This window comes from Typha latifolia, chromosome 14 (assembly GCF_019914945.1).
Source record: "Typha latifolia isolate L0001 chromosome 14, TyphaL0001v2, whole genome shotgun sequence".
NCBI classification, from domain to species: domain Eukaryota; kingdom Viridiplantae; phylum Streptophyta; class Magnoliopsida; order Poales; family Typhaceae; genus Typha; species Typha latifolia.
The window spans coordinates 2592117-2605879 of NC_133099.1; the positions used below are offsets into that span (position 1 = coordinate 2592117).

General features: G+C 36.9%; 2 protein-coding genes across 2 annotated transcripts; one reads left to right on the forward strand and one right to left on the reverse strand.

Moving 5' to 3' along the window:
* The first annotated feature begins 3147 nt into the window (after positions 1-3147).
* LOC140800832 (probable L-ascorbate peroxidase 4, peroxisomal) lies at positions 3148-8233 on the forward strand. Its single transcript, XM_073155724.1, has 9 exons — positions 3148-3504; positions 4361-4485; positions 4756-4805; positions 6082-6147; positions 6218-6266; positions 7104-7186; positions 7276-7355; positions 7442-7544; positions 7824-8233. Exons 1-9 carry the CDS (start codon positions 3392-3394, stop codon positions 8025-8027), a joined length of 873 nt encoding a protein of 290 aa, XP_073011825.1. The 5' UTR covers positions 3148-3391; the 3' UTR covers positions 8028-8233.
* Positions 8234-8446: 213 nt separating this feature from the next.
* On the reverse strand, positions 8447-10612 carry LOC140800831 (protein POLLENLESS 3-LIKE 2). Its single transcript, XM_073155723.1, has 4 exons — positions 10216-10612; positions 9920-10132; positions 9654-9809; positions 8447-9561 (listed from the first exon to the last, which is right to left on the reverse strand). Exons 1-4 carry the CDS (start codon positions 10381-10383, stop codon positions 8698-8700), a joined length of 1401 nt encoding a protein of 466 aa, XP_073011824.1. The 5' UTR covers positions 10384-10612; the 3' UTR covers positions 8447-8697.
* Positions 10613-13763: the final 3151 nt, after the last annotated feature.

The window sequence follows — 13763 nt, forward strand, 5'->3', positions numbered from 1 at the left end:
GTGGTCCACATTACCATAATACCCTTCACTTCTCTGAGAATTACTTGGGCCAGGCCTTCCATTTTTGCCGGATCATTTAATGTCATTTTAGGTTTCAAGCATTCTAACGGAAAGAAGGGGCAATTCGGTCACTTCATTAGTCCAACGGGCGTGTGCGAAATTGCATAAGGGCGTTCTCGTTATTCTCGGCAGGTGCGAAGGGGTAAACGTGGAAAAGTACTCGCCGTCCTAAGGAGTTGCCTTTTTTGGGGAGGTGTGTAAATGGGAGCGGGGAGCAATTTGGGAAACGTTCGGCAAACATTTTTCTCTCTTGACGTAATTGCCCTTGATTTGAAATACTCTTTCCTATTTACTGAAAGCAAGTTGAAAGGAACGTATGTGGAGCAATAATTGCATGCCAAAATTAGCAATACGCCATTGGAAAATATCAATAAAATTGTAAATTTTAACTTGGTACGAGAAAAAAAAAATTTATAAATTTACTAAGAAGGTCAAATAAATTATTTTGATTTGGTTATATGCAATAATTAGACTAATAAATTTATCATTAAACTAGTTAAATATATGGGTTAACGTCTCACTTTATTATTAAGGTTATGTGCAGAAGAGTGGATAACAATAAAAGAGAGAGCTACATAAAATTTTACCCCCTTAGGACCAAATTTATTTATTATTTTAATTTTTTTATCACTAAGCTATCCTAGATTTTTGATTAAATTGCAACTATAAATATCTTTTTACATGGATGATTTAAATGACTTCAATGATCCGAGTTTTGTTAAATATGTAGCCCTAAAAATAAAATTAAGTAGCTTACTAATACAGAAGAGGTTGAGCAATTTTTATTCAAACTAACAATAATTTTAAGGATAAAAAATCGGAGACATCATAAACGTTGGTGGAGAACCTAGCAATTGTAACATATTAAAAAGTTCAAAAAATATACAGTGAAATAAAACAAAATTTACAGTAAAAAGATTTTTGACCAAAGTATGAGAGAATAATGGATTTATAGATTGTGTACTGTTAGGTTAACTCTCCTCCGTCAGTTTTTCTCTCCCATTCAAATGGTGGATATTCAAGTCAAATATTGAATTTTAAATTTCTTGAAGTTCTTCTGAATTTTTCAAAATAAATATTTTGACCTTTTAACGGTAGATGAATTTGGTAGATATAGAAAGATTCGTTCCTAGGGTGATCTTGAGATTTTGAGAGATAATAACTTTGAAAGTCTCAGAATATAATGGTTTCAGAATGAAGTCAGATGGAAAGTTATAGTTAAAATAGTGGATCAATGTCAGAACGGGGCAGAACAGTAAATATCTGACGTTGTGATGGTCGTCGGAGGGTGACGGACGACCAAGAATGGTGGTGGACTACCGCAGTGTCAGGTGGCTACTAGTGAAGGAATGTGACTAAAGTTTTGAAAATTGAAATGCTTCTACTGTTGTAATTTACTTCTAAAAAAATAAAAATAATCTAACGGCTACGGTAAACGAAAATAATAATTTTGTTAAACTAATTAAAAACATTTAGCGAATCGAATTCACATGCCGATTATCCGATTTATTTGAAATATAAAATAATAAGATAAAACTAACTAACTAACTCAAGTTGACTCGACTAGATTAATCTAACCCATGTCATCAGATAGTTACACTTTAACCGAAAATAAATCTAGTAGAAATTGAATTCATATTGAATAAATATACTCTATAACCTGGAATACTGGATAACTGTTCAGTTTTTATAATCTAGCAAAGAGTTAAACTCGCCATATAGAACTCGTGACTTTGTGGTGATAAAACCCCATCATTGAGCTAAAATGGCAACCCCACTACTCACGAATGCTATTGCTATCCATGGATAAATCGCTATTCTTTTTCATAGTAGCAACCAAATGGGAATAATTTTATCCTCTCTCTAGAAGAGCAATAAGTTAAAGTCAAAAAGGAGATATCTTGTCGTTCCCGTTGTCCGACTTCTAGCAATCTTGTAGATAGTATCTAGAGAGTATAATCTTTTATCATCTCACTAATTTATATACATGAAAGATACATTTTATAGCATATGCGTGCAGAATTAAGTCTTAACTGTGCTTCATGTAGCTACTTCAGCTTAACCTTTTACATAGTAGTAGTTGGTTTCCGTCTGCATGATATGAGCATTCTTAATCTTCGGATAGAATTTGACTCATAGTCAATAATCTTAATGGGCCCGGTCAATGCGAAGGGCAATCTTATAGATGGCACTGTTAATCTAACTCATAATTATTAATACTATAAAATTACTGATGTTTTTTGAGAAGCCAAAGAAGTTATATTAAATTGACTTGCAAACTTAGATAGAACTTAGAGTATGATTATATTTGGGATTATAACAAAATTTAGGACTAAATATATTTTAACTCTTGTACTTATGCTTAAAAAGGGTCTCAAATCGGTCATTATATTTATAACTAAAATAAAACTTTTTATATAAATTAGTTTAAAATTATTAAAATATATAGAGTAAAATACAAAGACAGTAAAATGCATTTAATGCTTGTTTAATAGAAGAAATTCTTGGGAGTCTCGCTTTGGCGTGCGCGGATAGAAGTCAAAAAGGTAGCTTGGGCTGGCGATTTAGGCCGTTACCGTGACATAATAAAAGAAGAGAAGAAAAAAATGGAAGGAAATTTGAGTGATATTGCTACCCACAAATAATAATGCTAATAATAACACTTTAAGATATATAATCTTTTTCTCTCAGTAAAAGATTAGCAGCTTAATGTTCTGACCGTCAGAGTCACTGGTCCATTTATTTTTAGGATGTCTTTTATAATATTTTTCCTAGAAGTGAAACTTAATAAATGTAGTGAAGAAACTTAATGAATATGTTTTATTTTCTCGCCATTTTAGGCCAAATGATCTAGCAACTCTCATGAATTTGTAGCAGATCAAAAATTTCTCTACTTTATATAAAGAAATTATGCTGAAAATTAATTTCTAATATCATTAAAAATTTCAGGACCTTCTTCCAGTATGTCAAGGCTAACATTTCTATACATTTGAAATATAAAAAAGAAAAGGAAAAAAAAAAACAATGAACGTGACAGCTACCAAAGGAAGGGTAGTAATATCATCCGCTAGTGGTTGGATAAAAATTAGAAAACAGTCAAACACGAGCAGCCAATCGAACCATATCTCAAAAATCTATCTCCTCACAGTCTCACACTCATCGAGGATTCCATCCTCAATCCCCTCTCCCCTCTCTCTCTCTCTCTCTCTCTCTCTCTCTCTCTCTCTCTCTCTCTCTCTTCTCACGTCCCCCTTCTCCCCCTCTCCTCTTCTCTTCTTCAAGATCGTGGTCGTGACCTAGGGTTTCGCAGACGTAGGTGTGCAGCTCAACCATGGCGGCTCCGGTTGTCGACGCGGACTACCTCAAGGAAATCGAGAAAGCGCGTAGGGACCTTCGCGCCCTCATCGCGAGCAAGAACTGCGCCCCGATCATGCTTCGCCTTGCGTGAGTACAACTCTATCTTCTTCCTTTATCTCCCTCCCTTCGAATTTTTGGATTAGTATTCGTGTTGTATTCTCTAACCGTGTTAATCCACATCGTTCCTCTCTCGATCGAGGTCGTTTGCTAGGTTTCTCGTTTGGGTTCCATTCGTCGCCCATTACCTGTTCGACGATTCTTGTGTTAGGCTTAGCGTTGTGAGATTTGGAATTACCAGTGTGAATTGTGAAATGATGTTTACTTTGGTCTCCATTTTTGGACCTTTCTATTTGTTACTAAGAGTACTCACTAAAATCAATCTGCATGCACTTAAATGCTATTTTTTGGCAAATAATCAGTTATCTGGAGAAGATTCACGGTGAGAATTTTGTAATTCTCGGTGTCTAATAAGCTTAAAGATCCAGCTAAACCCTATTCGATTATTGGCTTGCATGTTAGTAATTATGAGAGTAAGACTTCGTACATCTCCCCTCTCCTGACCTCGCAGAGGCACGATTGTGGCTGAAAATAAAATTCAAGCCATGTAGATGCAGTTATACTTTTAATCAAGTCTCTACTTTTACTAAAATTGGGTTCATATTTGAACTTCTTGATAACTGTAGTACTTTCAGATATTTTCTGGTGAATTGCTGCATGAACATATCAGCTTCTCTATTTGTATCGGTTCATTCAACTACAAGCTCTTCCATATCTCTATATAGAAAACTTCTAGATGATACTTAAAAATATTTCTGTATCCAATATGCTACAGAATACTTACGAGAAAGGATTTGTACCAATGGGTCCTTTGATAGAACTCTCGTTAAACTTCTCATACACGTCTTATGCATACACTTAGAGTCCTTTCATTTTCTCCTTGCAGGTGGCATGATGCTGGCACTTATGATGTGAACACAAAGACAGGCGGACCAAATGGTTCAATTAGACATGAGGAAGAGTTTAATCATGGTTCAAATGCTGGCCTAAAAATTGCAATAGATCTTTGTGGTATGCTTCTTTTACTCGGCTTTGTTGACATACATAAAGTTGCCATTCTATTTGAATCTTTCAATTTATTGATTCTCCTTTAGATTTTGTAAATATTTTTTTTTATCACTGTTGGCTTTCCATGATCTAATTCCTTGGAAGGAGAAATTCACTTTTTTATCCTCTAGATAAAGGGTTGATTTACACTATATGCGTGCAGAAACCAAATTATGATATGCAAGACTGTTAAGTTTATTTAATGTCTTTTAATTTTCTTGTTCTATTTGTCAGAGCCTGTGAAAGTGAAACATCCAAAGATCACCTATGCAGACCTTTACCAGGTAATTAGAGAACAATTTTACTTCCAAATTTCTGCAGATAAATGCACTTTTTTTTAGATTCAAATCTATGAATGCATTTAAAGTACCGAAGCTTTAGTTACAGAGAGTTTATGACATATGGGACAGTATACTCTCTGGGTTGGGCAGCATTCCTGTTCAATTATTTGGAAGACCAATCTGCTGTGGTTCAGATGTTGCTATAGTTACAAAAGTGTCAGTGATATCAAAATATGAGGCTAAGATTTCAGACTGGCATAAGAATAAGGAAAGTGTGAGGAAGAAGAAAGGAGGGCTGAAGGTTAAAGATGACAGTGTTTGGTAAACTTTGATGAAGTAATGTTTCATAACTTAACACCAAATTCTATATATATAAACTATTATAGATCTTAATGGAATATAAATGTTGTTTAAAGAATGCATAGGTATAAATGTACAAATCAAATATTTTGAGCTCCTTATGTAAATAACTTGGAAGCAAAATAACTGGATAGCTATGCTGCTTTCCTTTTTTAAGTATGTCTCTTGTTGTATGAATTTACATAAGCAAAATTTGATATGATATGATTTGACTAGATGGAGGGCTTCCAGAGGTATGCCTATTTGGCCCTTGGTTGGGGGATAAGGAAAAGGTGAAAAACAAGGATAAGATAAAGGTCTACTTATCATGGGATAAAAATGGTGCTTTCCTTATTCTTGTTTTAGTGTTTGGTTAGAAAAATAAGGATAAGGTGCTTATAGGGATAAGGAACACTTATGACTTATTCTGTCTGAAAATGCAATCAGAAATTAGGATAAAGATGGGTTATCATAGTTTTTTATCCCAACACCGTCATCCTGCATTTGGATGCAATTACAGTATAAAAAGTGGGGATATTAAGGAGTGTTATTTGGGCCATCCCTGATTTCTCACCCCTTCGTCCTTTAACCAAATGGTTGGATTGTTCTACTTTCCTGCTAGCAGATTTTGGTTTTATTTGACTCGCTCAAGGATAGTGATAAAATGACAACATGAGCTTTAGAGTTGAGACTGTTGTGGATCAAACACATCCACATCCATCAGTGTGAAGAAAAAATAAATGATTCATTCTAATTGATGCTACATCCGTATGATTACAGCAGATGCTATTGTAAAAGTGTTTTGCATTTATGCTCTGATGTAAAGGCACTTTTGATAGAGAGTTGACTGATGGAAATACTCGAATCTCCTAAGTCCTGTGCTTAATATAGATAGGTGTTTAATTGTATGTTAAAGCTAATCCAATATTATCTTATTCAGCTTGCTGGAGTGGTTGCTGTTGAAGTTACTGGAGGGCCAACCGTTGACTTTGTCCCTGGAAGACGGGTACGTAAAATTGCATCTTTGGTTTTAGCTAGAACATGCATTTAGACTAACGGTTCTCATGCTTTCTCAGGATTCATCAGTTTGCCCCAAAGAAGGACGGCTTCCTGATGCTAAGAAAGGTTGCTGCTTGCTGATAATATGCAGTTGTCATGTCAATCAATTGAATTGGTCCTTAGTATTTGTAACTGGCAATTATTAGACTGACCTCTGGAGATTCTTCTATAAGCATCTCTTTGTATATTAGATTTTGTACCTACAGATTGGAGAATATCCTTTATCCCACAAAGGAGGACAGTCTGACAAACTAACCTTTTTAGTCGTTAGGTTACAGGGCTCCAACCTATGGTTCAAAGTTCTATTACTCGATAGATGTAGTCATTTATCTATTTTTTGAGAAGTTAGCAGGATTTCTTGTGAGTGTATGGGTTAAAACTTGATCCCCTATAGGATTAGGCTGCAATATCACATGTTTAAATCATTGTTCCTTTTCCATTCTTCCTCTGCGAGTTTCTTCATCATAAAGTTTTGAATATCATTCACCCTTTATTGAAAAGCTCTGAGTTGTAGTTGCCTGTCCCATGGGCAGATGAAATAGTTCTGTTATAAGGCATGTTGTGTACATAAATTTTTTCCTATGCCCCTGGGTTACACGTGCAGATTCCTATCAATGGCACAAGGCTATGATAAGGATGTCATTTACATTTATTTTCCATCATCTTTCTCCTTCTGTTTGCATACCCCTGGTGATGGCATAAGCTTTTTGATCTAATCAGTCAACATTTCACCCATCACCTCTTTTTTTTGTTAAAGAGATTTGCCAATCCTTCTGTCTATTGTTTAATGCTTATCTAGTGAACTTAGTTTACCATTTTAATGTGCAGTATTTCTTGATGCATTGATATTAGTGTTTTTTTTTTCTTTTTGAGATTAGTGTTAAGATATGTTTTTGGTTATAGGTGTGCCGCATCTAAGGGACATCTTTTATAGGATGGGTTTATCAGACAAAGATATTGTAGCTCTATCTGGTGGACACACTCTGGTAATCTTACGCCACTGTCTCAAGAACCTTTCTTTGCAACTGATGTACTTTAATAATTCATATTTGATTTTTGTACTTTATTCTTGCAGGGAAGGGCGCATCCTGAAAGATCGGGATTTGATGGTGCCTGGACGAGCGAACCTCTTAAATTTGACAACTCCTACTTCATGTAAGGCTAGCAGAAATCTACTAATCACTCAAAAGTATCTTATATTAATCCAAATTTTGACTAACAATTGTTTCTTTGTGCCTCAGAGAACTGTTGAAAGGGGAAGCCGAGGGGCTCCTGAAGCTTCCAACTGACAAAGCTCTCTTAGAGGATCCTGAGTTTAGGCTCTACGTAGAGCTCTATGCAAAGGTACTTTCTAATGACTTCATCACATTTTGCTCAATATTGGGCACACAAAATTGGCATCAATTATCAAGTTCTCCTATGCAGATATTAAATTTCAGTAGTAGTCTTCCAAAGACAATAGGCTGTTGGAATACCTCCAATGCACTATATTAAGATTTAACAAAAATGCTTTGAAGAACACCAGACTTGGGTTCTGGGCTAACCTAGCGCTCCTCCATAGCCTTCCTGCTATCCTCAGATTTATTTCATTTTTAACTCTCGTTTTTTTTCCTCTTTTTGCAGGATGAAGATCTCTTCTTCAAGGACTATGCTGAATCACATAAGAAACTTTCAGAACTGGGTTTTACTCCAAGAGGTCCTGGAGCAGCTGCCAAAGCATATCCCAGCAGCGCTATACTGGCACAGAGTGCTGTTGGAGTTGCAGTTACTGCTGGTGTTATTATCCTGAGTTACCTTTACGAAGCTTCTAGGAGGGCAAATAAATAAACAGCTTGGCCCGTTCCTGGATATTCATATCTGATACTTCTAGACAGACTACAATATTAATGAGAGTTTTCTTTCAATAAAAAAAGACTACAAATATTAGTGAGATGCAGAAAATCTAATCTATCAATTCTGTACTGTTTCGACAGTATTAATTATTATCACTTTTAGAGTAAATACCTTTTATAGAGAGTTACTATTTAATGTCAGACTGTTTTAGTCTACGGATCTGATTGATACATACTTGGCAACTTCAGATTGTTATAGTTTATTCAGTTGTTTGATAGTTGAGCTACACAGAAAATCACAATATCGATCACTTGGCTTGAAGCCTCCAGCTGCTACTTTAATCTTGGAAAAATGTAATAATAAACAGCTCTGCTTCTTTTTGTCATTGGCAAGTGAAACAGGAAAACAACAAATAAGCAAATAATAAGTGGTTATTGAATTAGTTAATTAAGAACCTGGGCCATGAAAGCCCAATAAACAGCAAGCACAACAACAGTCCCTGCCAAAAATAAATAAATAACAAAACCAAGCCTCCTCTCTTGGGGCTTCCTTCTTCCCTCAAAGGAGAACAAGTTCATCTCCTTCCTCCTACAACTACCACCCACTAATGAATTTGAATCCACCCACCCCTCCCCCTTAATAAAAAAAATTAAAAATAAATCTACTACTTGGGAGAATTCCATGCTTGTGTAATATCCTGAAATATCCTAAGCCTCTTCCCTATCTTCCCCTCACCCAATGCAGGACTAGTGTTGCTATTGAGCTTCTTGTTGTTATTATTATTCTTATTCTTATTATTATTATTATCAGCATTCTCCTCTTCAAGAACAGGGGCCAAAACAGCAGCAACAATGGCCTCATCGAACGCATTGTTATCCGGCAGCTCCGGCCATTTATCCTCACCGGAGATAGACTTCCTTCTGCTAAACTCTTCCTCTGTTTTCGCCGCCACTAACGCCGCGGCCTTCGGTTGCAGCGCCTTCTCCATCTCAGTCCCCGACCTCGTCCTCTTAAGGTTGCCCAAAGGATCATTCAACTGTTGTAGCTCCTTCGCGGTCCTCGACGAGTAAAACGGCTGCGCGTCGACGTTGAGCTCGGGCTTCGCGTTCATGGCGTTGGCTCTGTTCACGTCGACGTTCTCGTCCGCGAAGCGCTCTCGAGGCGGAAGCATGTAGTCCAAGCAGGGCTGAGGCTGCCATATGGAGGAAGAAGAACCCACAAATGCATCAAAGAGCCAGGTGGTGTCGAATCCGGGGTTGCCGAGGAGCTTGGACTCGAGGTCTCGGAGCATCTCCTGGGCCCTTTCGAAGGCCTTCAAGTGCGAATCCGCGCCGCGTAGGCCGTCGACCATGGCCGGCCTCACTTGTTTGAGGGTCTCCTTCGCCTCGGCGATGCGGCCTTGCTTCATCAAGCAGATGCCGAGGTTGCACATCTTGTTGTTGTCGGCGCCGATGAGGAGGGCTCTCCGGTAGGCGGCTTCGGCTTCGACGTAGTTTTCCTTCTGCATCAATGCCCAGCCTAGATTCCCCTGTGATTATTTTACCCAATTCAATTCAATTCAATTCAAAAGTTATCCAAGAAGACAGTGTAATTAAACAACAGTGTGGTGTTTCCTCTCACCAGAAGCCTGGTTGCTTCTTGCTCGACTGAGACTTGGAATTTCCTCCCCTGAGACCGGGCGGTCTTCGTGCGCTTCCCGTTAAAGGCGAGACCTTGCTGGATTAGCTGCAACTTGCGCCTCAAAAGAGATATCTGATCATCCAACCTCCCACATCTCTACACCAATTAGAATCAAGAAAAATAAAAGAATCAAATTTAGCCCCTTAAGCATTGAGAAACAAAGGAATTAATAGCGCATATGGGGTTATAAAAGAAAGAAAGAAAACCTTGTATAAATCCAATAGAATGTTATCAAGGGATTCTTGGGCCTGATCGGAGCACCTGACTCGCAACGACTTGATCGCCTCGATGGCTTCCTCTGCCCGGTTTTGCTGCTTCATGACGATCGCCATGTCCTTGAGCGCGCTGTCGACTCGGTCGCCGGCATTGATCGCCGCCCAGAACAAGGCTATCGCTTTCTCAGGGTCCTTGTCCACAAGCTAATCAATGCGACAAGGTACAAAAGGATCAGAAAAACAAAACCCAAATCTGAGAATGTTCATCTCTAGCAATGGAAATTTACCTGAACCCGCTTCGCCTTGACGTAGGGCGTGTCGCCGACCGGGACTTTGTGGGTGACATGGAAGGAATCGGAGCGAGTTCTTGCGATGGGTTTGATGGGGGAGCAAGGAGCAGATTTGGTTGGCCTAATGCAGGTTGGGGCGTTTATGTTCCATGGATCTTGCATCATCTTTGTACTATTATGAATTGAATTAGAGATGCTTTGTTCTCTGTTGGGTCTTCTTCTCTCTGCTCTATTAGCGAGGAGTTCTTGGAAGATTGGAAAGCAGAGCAAGGAGGAAGGAGAAGAAGAGAAGAGAGAAGGATCGAGCTTTGGATTCTCTTCCGGGGATCGATCTTGGTGTTAATATGAGAACCGTGGGAAGAGGAAAACCCATTCGACCGTTGGAAATCTAGCCGTTTGTAAAACTAGCCGTTGGGACTTATGAAATAGACGGATCTAACCCCAGAAATATGGCTGACACGGGACCCGTGATTGATCCATACCCGATAAGAATAGTGACCCTTAACTATATATATGTTTTTCTCTTGTGTGTGTTAAATGCATTTTACCTTGTTTACTTGGCGTAAAATTATTTTACCTATATGTGTTTCATTTTTGTATCACTTGACCTCCTTTACTTATGACTAAAATAAAAATTATTAAAGTTTTTATCTCAACAGCCCTAATTATTAAAATTTCTGTGTTATATTTTGTTAGCCAAACTGATTAGAGAAAATGGTCATGAGTTATATGCTTACTATGATTAATTTATATGCATATTTTTTTATTAAAAAAATTATATGCTATTTTACTTAAGAATGATTGTTTTTTTTTTCACTGTTTGCATAAATTGATAATGTCGGTATGCACACTAATTTAATCTTCTTCTTCTACCATTATGAGAAGTGAGTTTAATCTCATTCTTTAGTTTATAAAAACTTAAGAAATGGCAAGAAAGGAGCCCATCAATTAATTATTTAAGTTCTAGGAGTGGGCTTTGTCAATTAGGACAGAAACTCTAATAATTTTATTAAATTATAAGTATAGGAGTTAAGTGATACAAAATAAAGTATAGGAGAGTAAAAGGCATATAATCTTCTTTTTTTTCTAATGTATACCCTTGTAAAATTTATTATTTAATATGTATACCCTTTTAGATATTTGTTTGTAATTATGTGTATCTCTTGAAGCACTTCCTTAATTAACTATAAAAAGGGAGATCTAAATACATCTGTTCTTGTTTATATACATTTTTTAGGTAAAGGTATCTATGCCTTTTTCATTTGTTAAATTACTAAGATTAACTTATATTTATATAAAATTAACTTAAAGGATATCTACATAAAATTTAGAAGGATATTCACACAAATAAAAAACTTTTGAAGGTAATCTAATGGTTTTGTGAGCTGTATACATGTCTCAACAAAAACTAATTAGGGAGCTAATCATAGGCATTACTTATGTTGATATATAACTAACTCTTGTAGTAGCTTCCAACTTTAGAATAATGGAGATCAATAATTGAAGCCAATGTGAACAAACATGATACACCTTGTCTTCTATAGTGGAAGTTGTTGTTCTTACGCTCAGATGACTGGGTTCTAACTGTTAACTCTACACCCGGAGTTCTCAGTTTCCCATCAAACAAATCCATGAACAATAGATTAGGTTGTTGATAGAGACTGCAATTGGTCATCAGCTCCCATTAATTTGGGCGGTCTAATTGAAAATATCCTAAGATGCTTGTGAAGTAGTTCTCTTTTTACCAGTCTTTTTCGAATGTACTAATGCATAGATCATGCGCATCAGTTTGCACTTTCTTAATTACTTCTTCTTTTTTTAGTTTTTATTTCTTTCTCTTTTCTTTTCTTGAAGTGGGAGCTTGTTAGATCGGTTAAGTGTGTTGGATTATGTGTGACTTGACTTGGGAACTTAGACCTAGAAGGAACGCGGAGAGGTCTTATTGAGTAAACGCTCTCTTGTGATACGTACGTACGTTTGTTTTCTTGCAAAAGACTGATTCAAAACAAGGGTCTAGTCTCTGTAACAATGTTGAAAGACTTCCATCTTTCCAGTCGAAGATGATGTGAACGAAGTTTAATAATAGAAGTGTGTGGCATAACGCGAGATGATCGACATTAGCAGGGGAGTTGTTTGTTTTTTTAAGGTGTAAATGTGTGATGCTCTTATACTTGTTCCACAATGAAAGCACATAGTGAAATAGTGAATAGTGTATTATATTTCCGGTGCATTGAATAATGATGATGAGCAGTGGTTGCATTGGATTTTAAGGATAGTTAGGTAGAGAAAGTTATATAGGTTATATTAGTCCAACAAGGATGTGAAGGTGAGTGAACCACGGGAGAGGGAGAGAGGGATGGGACAATGGAGTAGGGGAGGGGGCACACAATTGTAGGGCTTGAGGTGGCTCCATATATAGCAGGGGGGAAGCAAAGAGGGAGTTGGGGGGAATGGGTGATGGATAACTATGAGACCATGTGTGGTGGGGCATGGCATGTCCCCATGATGAGACAACAACACAAAGGCCAGACCTACCTCCTCTTCCTCCCTCACCCCCTCCCCTAACCCCACCCCCCACTGGCTTGCGACTAATAAGACTTGCACCACAAGGGTGTGGAAAAGATAAGAGGAGGGGAAAAATATAAGTTAAAAAATAAGTTGGAAGGTGAACCAAAGCAATGTAAAGCCTACCTAAAGAGATTATCCTGACTTGTGTCTCCGGCCGCTTGCTTGATGCTTGTGAATTTGTATGAACTATTGTTTATTCTTATATATATATATATTTTTTTTTTTTTTTTTTTTGTGCTTGCGGGCTTAATACTTTGTTTCATCTGTAGGTCAAGTAAGGAGTTTGTATAGTTAATTATTATTTTTTTCTTGTATCAAATGAACTTTTCTTTTGAAAAGATTTAAAGTAAGAAAGCATTCCCCTCTCTATCTTACTTTACACCTCCCCACACCTCCCCACACCTCCCCATACCTAGACCTACTACTATCTCTTGCCCTCCCATGTTAGTTACCAAAGGAATGACCATACCTAAATAATTTAGGGTTCTATTTTTTATTGGACCCAAATGTAGGAATCGAATTAATAATTATTGAAAGGCAGGGTGTAAAACATTAAAATGAACACATAATACATGGTGTGAAATGGAAAAGAAAAAATATTTGCGTTTCACTATTTGTGATTCGCAGAATTAAAAAGTATCGATAAACCATAAAAAAGTTCGCCGTACAAATTTATCATGTTACTAAAAAGATTATTTTTTTTTTTCATTTCAGTTTACATCTTGTCTTTTTAATATTTTTATTTGATTAAAAGATATAAGGATGGTCCATGGTGTTAATTTAATTTAAGAGAAGAAAAAAAAACGCATGACAGAATAGGGTGTGAAACGAAAAGTTCCAAAATTTAAAACCTTGGATTGCATGATTTGGTAGGTGTTGTAATCATTGTAGGGATCGAATGATAAATTGCAGGTGCAACTAGATACGTTAGGTTTGAGTTCTGAATCCAATTTATGGTTAATTTGCTTCACAAAAAT